This window comes from Pleurodeles waltl, chromosome 8 (genome assembly GCF_031143425.1).
Source record: "Pleurodeles waltl isolate 20211129_DDA chromosome 8, aPleWal1.hap1.20221129, whole genome shotgun sequence".
Taxonomy (NCBI): Eukaryota; Metazoa; Chordata; class Amphibia; order Caudata; family Salamandridae; genus Pleurodeles; species Pleurodeles waltl.
Window position 1 is genome coordinate 1182001727 of NC_090447.1, and position 12083 is coordinate 1182013809.

Below are 12083 nucleotides of genomic sequence, written 5' to 3' on the forward strand. Positions count from 1 at the left end.
CCTACACTGTGAAAAAGTTATGTTCTTATGTTGTAACATTTGTCTGTCTTCCTGGGATGATATAATGTGTACCCAGGAACAATAGTCTCCAGTGCTCATGTGTAACCTGCAACAATTGTATTCTACTGCAGAAACTAGTGACTGCAGTGAGAGATCATGAGTCAATCCTGAATGCAGAAAATGAAGAAAAGATACTTCTGAAACGTGGAAGGAAGTTAATTGCCACCGACCTAAACCACCCCATAGTCTGACCAATAGAAGCTTAGTTAGTTGCTTTCTAGGGATTAAATATAACAAACTCAAGTGATGTAAAGGCAATTTCCTTTCAGTGCCTTGCTGTACTTGGCTGTCTGCAGTTGTTCTTTTACTCTGCTAGTGTAATGATGTGCTGTGTCTTTATCTTTCTACCATTGTCATTTCAGATGCCTTAAGGCCAGGCATTACTGAACTGTTCCCTATTATGCCACTGCCCAATGAAGACCAGAAGATGCTCCACTGATGAAGACATCGCTGCTTGCTGATCCATTCAGGAGAGGTATAACCAAATGTGCATTTGTCTTTCTTGCAGATTTTTATGTTTTCTCTATTTAGAAAACCCAACCGCGATTTTTGGTTAGCGGCATAGCCAGATGTTTTCCAAATTAATTTTTGTCTTCTTTTCGTTTTGCATGGAGCCCAAACATGCTTATCGAATTAGAGTAATAGGTAAGGACGCCAAATTCTAAATCCAACTGTTTCACAGAAATTGGTTGTAAACTATTCATCTGCGATAACTAAATGTATTCTGTCTCTATCATTCATTTGTTATTGTTGTTACTCTGCATGGTGGTTCTTGAATGTTTAATGATAAATATTCTGTCTAGACTAAGATTCTTTAAAAGATTTGGTCAGCCTGTATTATTTCTGTACTCCTATCATTTGGTCTTGCATGTGATTTACGTGATCTTAGCATTGTTAATGTAAAGGGCAATAAATGTTTGACTTTACTAAACTGGCGTGGTGATTCATGGCCACAAAGGTCATGGTGCATATAAATTACTGACTCCAATTCTGAAAGTGATGTTTATTGATTTGATCTTATTGATGTTGACTGTTAGGACAATAGATGGTTCCTGTACAGGAGCTATCCCAATAGAACAACTATTCACAGATACGCGGCGATCAAGTTCACACTGTGAGCACCGTGGCCATCATGCTCGAAGGGGAGGGACAAAAAAACAAAGTAGTCACTCACAGCAAAGAAAATCGGCAATCGTGCAATCATCCATGTAACAGGTGCTGTGTGCAAGGTGGTAACAAAACTGCCCCAAGACATGACAAATGTAAAGCATTTGCCAATGAAATCAAGTGATTTTTAAAAGGCAAGCCCACGAACGAATTAAAGTGATGTGCGTGAGGTGGGCGTGTTAAAAGCCCACAATTCTTACAACAGGTTAAAGCGCTTGCGCGCTCGATCTAAAAAGGCAAACGACTTGTAGCAGACTACAGATCACTCCAATCCCCAGCCATCTATCCCATCAGACACAGTTTTTTGTTGAAATGCAGAATTAGTGGAATTTGCATTTTTTTTCTTGTTCACTGTTACTAGGCAATTTTTGTTCATCGTTAGCCTAGAGGATGTACTAAAAAGTCAAATTCTGCCCATTTCACAATTTGCCCAAAAACTTCCTCCACACCACCTACATTGCAAGAATATACATTCTGAACAAGATCTGTGGAGAACTGTACATTTAAATACTAATGTCAATCTCTAGTGTTGATTTATTAATTATTTTAAGTATACCTTATCTTTTTTCAGGACTGTGAGGTTGTTTATCATTTAGTGCAACTGAGTTGTCCTTCCTTCTTCTGCCCCCGCCTGCACATATAGGAGACCCACACTATGGGTGCAGTTTTGTACTTATAGACAGGTATGCCCTTCTATATCCTACTATAGTGCACACAGCCTCGAAGAGGTACAAAAGCAGGGATATGGAGATACACTTTAATAGGACTTGAGGTTTTCGCTGTAGATCGACCGAGACAGAGGAATATGAAATTCAAATACAACTCATACCGTATTTTTAGTACTAGATGCGAAAATCACCTCTCTCATTCCCATTCTTTGAGAGAAGTCAGAAGCTAAGAGCAGGTGTTTCAGCTCAGCAAAAATTAATTAGTTGAACGCTAAGCAGGAGATGTTTTAACAAGCCCCCAGTGGGTCACAGGAAGCCAAAGTATGGACAGTTGGAGTCAGACCTGTTTGCCCAGGCTGCTGGACTGCAACAGCAAGTTTTTTTGTCTCTCCCCTTAGCGCATGGGGGCCACGGCGCTATATAGGACAAGAGGTGGTATCTGCACAACAGCTATCCCGATAGAACAACTGTTCACAGATGCGTGGCGATTGAGTTCGCGCTGTGAGCGTCGTGGCCACAAAGGGGAAAGACAAAAAACAAAGTAGTTCACTCACAGTAAAGAATATCGGCAATCATGCAATTATCCATGTAACATTAGCAGTGTGCACGGCGGTAACATAACCGACGCAAGGCGGGACAAACGTAGGACATTTACCAATGACATCAAGTGATTTTTGAAACACAAACCCACAAACAAATGAAAGTGATAGGCCTGGTTACAAGGCCACAATTCTTACAACAGGTCAAAGCGCTTGCGCACTGGACCTAAAAAGGACTGTCAGACAAAGAAGGAGATCTGTTTTTGATATTTAAAAAGCAAGGAAAAGTATTGCATGCATTAGAACTCAAAGTTAAAGTTGTTCGTATTCCACCTTATGAGCGTTACACTGGGTCCCATCGCAATCCTGTCGATATTAAAGGTTTTATGCAATATGAACAAGCTCTCTGGCGTAGGAGCTGGAATAGCTGGTAATGTGCCTAAGACTGGCATGTTTTCCAGCCATCACAGGCTCTTCTATCTTCAAAGATAATTAAAAAACAATATTCAGTGTAACACTACAACACCAGACTGACTGCTGCCTCCCTGAGCTTCCCCCATATCACACACCATCTGAGGTGCCCATTTGTGGTTTGCAGGGCTGTTGAAAAAGTATTAATAAATACAGAAATAAATAAAAAGCAGACGTTTTCCCCTATTAAGTCCCACTGAGAACTTTGATGTGACAAAACAGATACCGCCCTACCAGAACGGATTCAAATAACAAAGATTCCTAGGGGTGTTAGGTCCTGATCTCTAGAATTCATAGAGCCTAACCCTAAAAGTTCAGGCTAATGAGCTATTCTTACATTACAGTTAGAGTCAGCTACAGCCTATAACACAAGTAGTCGCCACAAGATACACACTGCATCCAAAGCTCAAATTGGTGTACTTTACCTGCAAAGGCCGCTGCTGCAACGCCCAAACCAACTGCTATCAGAGTTCCACCCTACAAGAGAAGAGTAGGGCACGTTATTTACAATGTCTCGAAGTAAACATTTAACACAATTTTAAATTAAAAACATTTTGCTAAACTGAGGTCACATACTCCAGGGAAAATCTCAAAGCTTAATTTCTGTATTTTTGGCAGTTTTACATTGTGCAAACTTGTCGAAGATCATTAGAGCGCTTTACATGAGAAGCGGAATACGTTACACATTTTTGGTTGAAAGGTTAAGGGATTTGCTCAGAGTAACAGAATTTTAAAAAGAGGCAGGGTCTCAAACTTGGTTTCCCAGTTCCATGGTTCCAGCTCTGGCCCTTTAGGCCCTGTCTCCCTCGTCAGACATAATAATGTCAGAGTTCGACTGGGAGTTCGAGCAGTTGTGGCTGGTGCCGCGGAGCCGAAAACAAAAACACAACAAAAATACAAACAAAAAAAAAATATCTTATCTTCCGCCGCTGCATTGCCACTCTTCTGGCTCGATTGCAGGCACAGGCTCCCAGATTTCCCGGCGGCCAAACCTAACACTGCTCTCATGCTGCTGGCAGCATGGAAGCAGTGTCAGGATTGACCTGAGTGTCCTCGATTTGCGCTCCCAGACAAACTGGGAGCCTGTGCCTGCTGTCTACAACCCGGCAACGCAGCTCAGGTTGGAAACAGCTCAGTGCGCATGGCGGTTTGGCAGTTATGAGATGGTCGGCCAAACCCACATGCACACTGACAACAGTGCACATCACTCCCCGTCGTGATGGTCATCCCCCATGGCTCCGTCCCCTAAAAAAATGGAGTTTGCCTTCTTGAAAGGCAGAAATTATACTTCCAAAGGTTCTCCAAGGGCTTGGACAGAGCTTGCCTCCTGTTAGAAGCCTCAGGGACATCAAAGACTTCATTTGCCAGCACCTAGGCTCTCTTGCTGAGAGTCCAGACTTGCCAAGTGGTGCCAAATACAGTTCATTGGCCCTTGGGAGTGAGTTATGGTGTAACCAAGAAGAAACTAAGTACATTGACTCCAGAGCGAATTCAGAACCAGCGCCGCTGTTCGACTCTACCCTGCTGCCTGCACTGGAGCTGTGGTCTCTGCTGAGTGCAACAACCGTGACTGACGCTGCAGGCCCGACGCCGCTGCAGTGCCTCCGAAGTCCTGCCACAGCGTGAGTCCCGAGTGCAGTGTCACCGACGTCCATGACACCCGACTCCACCGCAGTAACTCTGGCCCGTGGTGTGATTGCGATACTGCAAAGTCGACACCTGTCGTCTTGTCCTGCTGGACTCATCGACCCCGCCGGATCGTAAGGAACCGACGCCTCGTCACCGATGCCGCTTCACCTCCCTTGCAACTGTAAGGAACCAATGCTTCACCTCCCCTGCCTCGCAGTAAGGAACCAATGCCTCACCTCCCGGGTAGCAGAAAGGAACTGACGCCGCACCAGCTCCAGCGACGCCTCACCTCCCCGACTCTATGCAACATCTTTGTTTCCTCATTGTTTTAAAAAATAATGTGCCTGGAGGGCGTAAGACTCCATGACCGGCCCGCACGCCCTCGCGAGTGGCATCAGACTGCTGGGAACGACTCCATCAAGACGTCGTGATAGTCCTAGTTGGAGCTATTGCGTTTCTAAGCCCTTTACTGAGGTTTATTCTTTAGAAAATGTGTATCTTTAATTGTGTATGTTGGATTTTTGTTGTTTTGATCTTGTTTCACTCAGTTAAATATTGGCTATTTTTCCAAAGTGTGTTTTCACTGTGTTACTGTGTGTGTACAAATACATATGGCCTCTGAGATAAGCCTGACTGTGCCAAGTTACCAAGGGGGTGAGCAGGGGTTATCTTAGCTGTGTGACTCCCTTACCCTGACTAGAGTGAGGGTCCCTACTTGGCTAGGGTGCAAACCACTGCCAACTAGAGACCCCATTTCAAACAGGGGCCTACACTAGGGTTGAGTTGTATGTATTAAAAAAGGAAGGTTTGGATGTGGGGTATTTTGCATATTCAACAGGGCAGGGTGTAAAACTGCACACACAGGCTCAGCAATGGCAGGCCTGAGCCATGGTTAGAGGACTACTTAAGTGGGTGGCATAATCAGTACTTCAGGCCCACTACTGGCATTTACTTTACAGGTCCTGGGTACCTGTAGTATCACTTTACTAGGGACTTATAAATAATTTAAATATGTCAAGTGGGGATGAGCCAATATTACTATGTTTCAGCACATGCACTTTAGCATTGGTTAGAAGGGGTAAAGCGCCCAGAGTCCAAAAGACAGCAAAAGTAGAAGGAGGAAGGCAAAACGTTTGAAGATGACTGCGGAAAAGGCCATTTTCCAACAGTTTCTAATACCTGCCAGACAATTAAGTGAAACTGTATTGATTACTGCACGAATTTAAATACTGTCTTTCTGAAGGTGTCATTAATTTTACGTTGTGCTGTCTTGATGTTTGTGTTTTAATATTACTGCATTTTATGTTTTTTTTTTTTTTTAATTAAGACAAGTTGCTATGCTGCATTTCAAAGCGCATAAAATTCTGGTGTGACACTATAATGAACATAAAACAAAATAGCATGACAAAATTGTCAGTAGAGCCTGCCGCTTTCTGTAATTAAAATGTAACTATCTTTTGATGCCCTTTGGTCATAAGGCTCAGCATACCCAGCCCCACCCACATACAGACAAGCTCTGACTCACAGAAGGGCAGTGTCTGTAATGGAACAATGTAAGTTCAGGTACCCTTTACCAGATCACCTACTAGCTTCAGAGAGGTGCCATTATCCTCCAATTAAAAGTACTGACACCCCAGCTGAGAAGTGCAGGTACTCTCACTCTCAAAATAAAAAAGTGCAGATACTCAGCACCTGACAGTACAAGCCAAGCACTGCAGAAAGGCATCTCTTCCAGATATTTCCCCGAGTATTGCGGACACCCTGAAGAAAGTGCAACGATTTTTCTCCAACCCATGGTAACAATGGGGATATTTTCTCCTCATAACCGCCCCTGAAGGGAACGATGTTCAACTTGGCTGATGAGGATAAAACTACAGTCTTTCTGTTTATCCATACTTCCTATTGACAACTGCTATGCATCCTCTGTGAAGCTCAGTCACTGGTTAATAAATATAGACCGAACGAGGTAAATGTGCAATGAAGACAGCTTAATACTCAGCCAGATGCCATGGATTTAAGCAATGTAAAATAGAAAGAGAACCTGCCCATCACACTATAACAGAGGCACGCTACTTTGAGTGGAATATCTAATAATAGAATTATGAAACAAACTAAGCCTAATGTGCTTGTTTCTAGAGATAATTCAAGGAAAAGGGGATCACTCACAGTGAGCCTAATTACAACAGGGCTGCGCGTATACTATTACGATTTCATTTTTAACTGAATTAAGAGACTAAAGGTGTGAGACTTAACTAGGAACAGAGGGGGGATGTAGGCTTCAATTGGAACTGAAACAGATGAGCTGTTACTGAACCTGATTGTTATGCAACGTGTGAAACTACCAGGCAAATTATCTGTGCCTGGCTGGCCATGAACCTAATGAAAACACTGCCTTTATTTATGTGTCTGCCAGTCTACAGCTCATGGCAAACACGCCTGTGCAGTTATCTGATCATTTCCATAATCCCGCTGCATTTACACACGCTCTCCCCCAAGAGGCGTGGGTTTCATGTGCATTCTCTTCCCAGGTCCTCCTCATATGCTCCAAGGCGGCAGCTTTATACCGTCAGTTGCTTCAGTCCCTAGAGATGCTGCACTAGATTATGATTCGCCCACCTCAGAGGCACTTGCTCAAAACCATGCATCTCTCCAGTCACCGGTCAGGAAATTTGAGACTAACCAAAACATGTTTTTCTACAAAACCATGTGATCAGAAAGGCATTCTTCAACACAGACAGGACATGCAGAGTAGTTCATGACAACCATCTCCTAAATCCGAACTCTATCCTGGCACTTCAGGATGGTACTTTTAAAACTCAAAGCCCGGCAGTGGACAGTCTAGCCAACCTGCTTTAATGCTCCAATGGCTAGGCTCACTGACCTGCACACCACCCTCATCGCAGTGAGTTGCAGGCTGGCAGAAACGTGGGGGAGACACATAGGGTAGGCAATGGTCTCAGATCCATAGAGAGAAAGCTGTTGCAGTGGAGACAGTGACAGAGGGGCCACCCTCCAGCCCATCTAACAGACGGGGACCTGTCAAGGTCCCACTCACTCTGCAGACCATTCTTTAGAAGCCATCTTTTACCCTTCGAAGTGCATTCACGGCGCTGGCTGTAACTCGGACCTAACACTATTTAATAATGAATGACATCAACCTGCACCGACAGGAAAAATACAGCACCGCATTACACATTAAAACCAGACACTGGAATAGAGTAATAGTGCAAAAAATAGCTAGTTGGCACTGGGTGAAACCCCTTCTTACTAAACCCCTAACATTTATGCTACTTCCTGCAGTTGGGACTGATCAACTGCCGAACTATTTGCCTCTGAAGGGTTAATCACCAAAAAGAAATAATTGAAACCACAGCTTGGTTGACACTGGTCCTTTTCCGAGCTTATAAAAGACACTACAAGGGCTGAACGAACATGGAGAATGCAATATGACCATGTCGTCAGTTTCTCTCATAAACCCAACAGCTACTATATCAAAGTAATTGTACAAGCCTATAAGGAGCAGTGGGCCCGATGTACTAGTCCCATTCATAAACCAAGGATGTCCATTTTGCACACTAAATTATTTGCGAATGAGAATGCAAATTGTGCTGCAACTTATGTACTAATAGGCAGCATCACAAATAGTCCATTCATATGAGGTTGCAAACTGACATGCCTAAGGAGTTTTAATTTAGGCAGGTTGCAATCTGTCACTCACAATGATTGGCTGTGAATGCAGGAGTGACACACCTCCTTCTCCGGATTTGCATTTCCAAATGGTAAAGATTGTTTGAAAAAGAAGTCCAATTCCCTAAAAGGAACCGGTACCGTTTAAAAAAAAAAAGTTCCCATTTGGGAAACTTTTGTTTAAGCATGCCATGGTCCCCTGGATCGCTCCCTTCACCATGATTCGGATATGTGAATGTAAATGTGTATCTGTGTGGAAACTGGCCACTTGTTGCAGTACCCCCACACACTTTTTGCCTGGTTTCTGAATGCAACTTGGACTAGAGTGGACTAGGTACCTGTTAACCAGGTCCCCCACTGCCAGTGTTCTTCCCCTAAAATGGATACAAATAATGTCACACTTGGCAACACCTTTAGCTGCCACTATAAGTCCCTAGTAATAGGTACTTAGGTACCCCGGGCATGGAATATTAAGGGTAGGCCCCTGAGGGCAGCAGCACAGATTGTGCTACCCTCAGGGCCATGCATCCAAGTGCTCCCAGCACTGCCATTGCAGGCTGATTGTCATCGTGCAATCCTAAAGTGCAAAACTGACATGGCACACGGCCTGTGTGTCCTGTCCACTACAAACTGCCTGCAGTATGGGTAGATAACCCCTCTGACAGGCCTTCCAGCCCTAATGCAGGGTGCACTATACTGCATGTGTGGGCATAGATGCAAGAGCAATATGCCCCTACTCTGTCTCTCCCAAACCTGGGACATAGTAAGTGAACAGAGCAGAAATTTTACATGCATGTGCTAGACACTAGTCAGTACGAGTTTCACAGCTACATGATGGCCACTCTGCACCCTGGGTTGTTTGGTATCAAACAACTCATAATGATAAATCCATACTGGTACTATTGGATTTATTGCAAAATGTACCCAGGGCCCACCTTAGAGGTGCCCCCTGCAAAAGCTAACTACCCTGACATGGTTGCTGGCCGGTCAAAACCAGCCTTCCATCACCAGACAAGATTCTCAAACCCTGGGGAGAGAGCCCTTGCTCTCTGGGTACGAAGAACAAATCCCTTCCTGTTCAGAGGTTTTACACCTCCTCCCCCAGAAAAGTGCATAACCGTGCCCATGAGCTTCAAAGGGCTTACCGCCCTTGAAACTCAACCCGCAGCCCTGCTTCTAGCAGCAGATGGCCACCCCGTTGCAAACACCCACTTTTGGCCAAGGATTTCCTCTTGAGCTGAATGACCCACCCACCTCACTTTTCAAAGTTGAAGAGGCCTATAGCCCTACTCTTTGCTTTGGGTAGGTTGATGAGTTATGGCCACTGTCACCGGTACTCTTGCCTGCTGATTGCTCCTGGGCCAGAAGTAGCAGTGAGTAGCAATCATCCTGGAAGTGCGCTAATTTTATGCCCCAACTTTTCAGCAACTCTTTGCGGGACAGAATTTCAACAGGTATGTCAGATGAGTTGAACGCGACAAGTCAGCTCTGATATTATACGCAGTATACTTGCTATTAATGATGGAGACGTCCACTACATGACCCAACAGGCAGCAGGTGGTGAATGTCTCCAAGAATGTCTCTGGGGAAGCCTTTGGGAGCATTTGTTTTCTTTTTTCTAGTGGAATTCATCTGGACAGTTGGCCATAATACATGGTGGGAGCATGGAGAGCGCATGGAGGGTGCAGGGGGCCGTAAGGGATGCAAAAAAAGGGCAGAGCAGCCACACATGCCAAGCTGCATTGGCCTAACTTCAGCCACCTACGTGCTGCGTGAGCTACCTGCAGACTAGTGCTTCCTGCCAAGCCCCACCTTCACTTGAGCCTCCCCCACTGCGCTTCCACCACAGCCCCTGTCCCTAACTACCTGGGTCCTGGTCCAGGTCCTGGCCAGATACCACCTGCCTTGGTGATATGTGGCCGGCGGCCTCAAGGCTGATCCTCTTCAGCGGCCCTGCAAAGTCTCAGGTGATGTGCAAAGTACTGTTTGGCCTCCACTCGTTCCGCTCACTCCCTAAGTGAGGTTCACAGATGTTCTGGGGTGACCCCAGTCCAGCCGCGGCCCTGGCCACGGTCTAGGGGGGCAAAGCCTTGATGCCTCAGAGATACGGGGATGCGGAGATGGCACACCTCGTCCTCCTTCCTTCCTCCACCTCCTGCGGCGGCACGCAACGTCAGCAGAGATACATAAGCAACAAAGGAGATACGACGCAGATCATTTAAAAACAGCCATTAAAAAAACATAATTAACTTCTACCTTTAAACAAACATTGCCTATTAGAACTGAAATAAGGATTACTGAAACCTCTTCCTAAGAAAACAAACTTGGATCCTAGTTTCCCCCTCCAACTCGGACATATCAATTTTATCCCAGCAGTAGTCAAATTTCTAGAAATGGCAGGTGCAAAACAAACTTGACTTTTTCACAATAACCATGCCTTCCTTAATGATGAGTTTTTTCGCTAAATCACATTAATGAGTCTATCAAGATAGCCACGATTGACAATCTTTGCATGCTTGCAGGCTCACTAAGATTTGCTTACTGCTTAGGTGAGCTGTCTTCTCTTCCGGGAATTCCTACATTTTATATTGGTTCCCTTCATTTTGATTCCCTCTCTTGCTAGTTTTTCAGCTACTAAAGTGTAATTTACATAAAAATTTGCAGCTTGCGTTGTGTAATTCATTCCTTCTGAACATCACATGCATTTGTACGAAATGTGTGTTTTCTATTAATAAAATTAATCCTAATATTAAACACCTAAAGTTTAATCATTTTATAATTTCCGTCTACATATTTAAAATAACTCTTTCTTTAATTAGATATGTCAATATGCTGAAACGTTAATCATTTTATTTGCATATTATTTAAGCATAATGGCACAACAATACCTATGGACGCAGCTCCCTAAAAGGGTTACAAAACTAGCCATGAAATACATGTTGCTTGTTGTTGCACATACACGACAGTTACATTCTTTGAGGAAAGATTTGCCAGGTATTCATCATAGAAACCAGTTTAGCTATGGGCGTCAGACTGTTAAGACCTTGTGTGGACGGAGTCATAGGACTCATCAAGACTGTCTCAGTCTGCATGGAGATTTCTCCACATGGGTAGGTCTCCAAGTTCAGCCCTGTTCCTCTCTATCTTCTAGTTTTCTTTTAAGCGTGAGAAAGAGGTCATGGGGATCTATTCAAACACATACCTCCCTCTTGGCAGCACTTAAGAAACAGATTAGAAAAATATATCCTCCACTCTCATGTCCTATACTTACAAAGTGGTCATGCGCACAGACACCTGTCTCACCAGAGTGAGAGCTACAGTATCATGGAAATGCAATATGCCTAGCACTTTAAATAGAATACATGTCCCTGTCTGTTTTGGGGACCATAGCCACTGCAGAGGTGAAAACATAGATATTAAAAGCACAAATTAAGGTGAACAAAACAACGGATGAATTCATTTTTCCCCAGGCATACTAGTGCATGCTGTTACACTTCAGGTGCTGGGTGGAATATAGCACAGTGCCATTTCTTGGAAGCAGCAGGCACCTCTGCCCCATGCGCTTTTGTGGATAACACACAGCGTTGTGTAAATTGCAAGGCAAGGGTGAGGTACTCAAAGCTTTTCAAACTCATCTCACAGCCTGTTTCTGAATGCTCTAAAGTTTTAGTGTTTGAGCACTGCGCATGCATAAATCGCACACACATATAGTTTACCAAAGAACACATCTGTATCTATGAGTATTATGGCAGAAACATCTGTGTGTGAGTGTCGCCAAATATCTGCCATGCAATGTTGCACTTGATAGTCAAACTCTGATACCAGCTTTGGTTTGGGACTATTCTTTATTTCATGCACTTCT

General features: G+C 44.2%; 1 protein-coding gene across 1 annotated transcript in view; it reads right to left on the bottom strand.

The window, feature by feature from the left end:
• Window positions 1–12083, bottom strand: part of DNAJC15 (DnaJ heat shock protein family (Hsp40) member C15) — a 158271-nt gene that overhangs the window by 72107 nt on the left and 74081 nt on the right. Inside the window, exon 2 of the mRNA XM_069205420.1 lies at window positions 3331–3382. Within this exon, the coding sequence (XP_069061521.1) occupies window positions 3331–3382 (52 nt within the window). The remainder of the gene's footprint in view (window positions 1–3330; window positions 3383–12083) is intronic.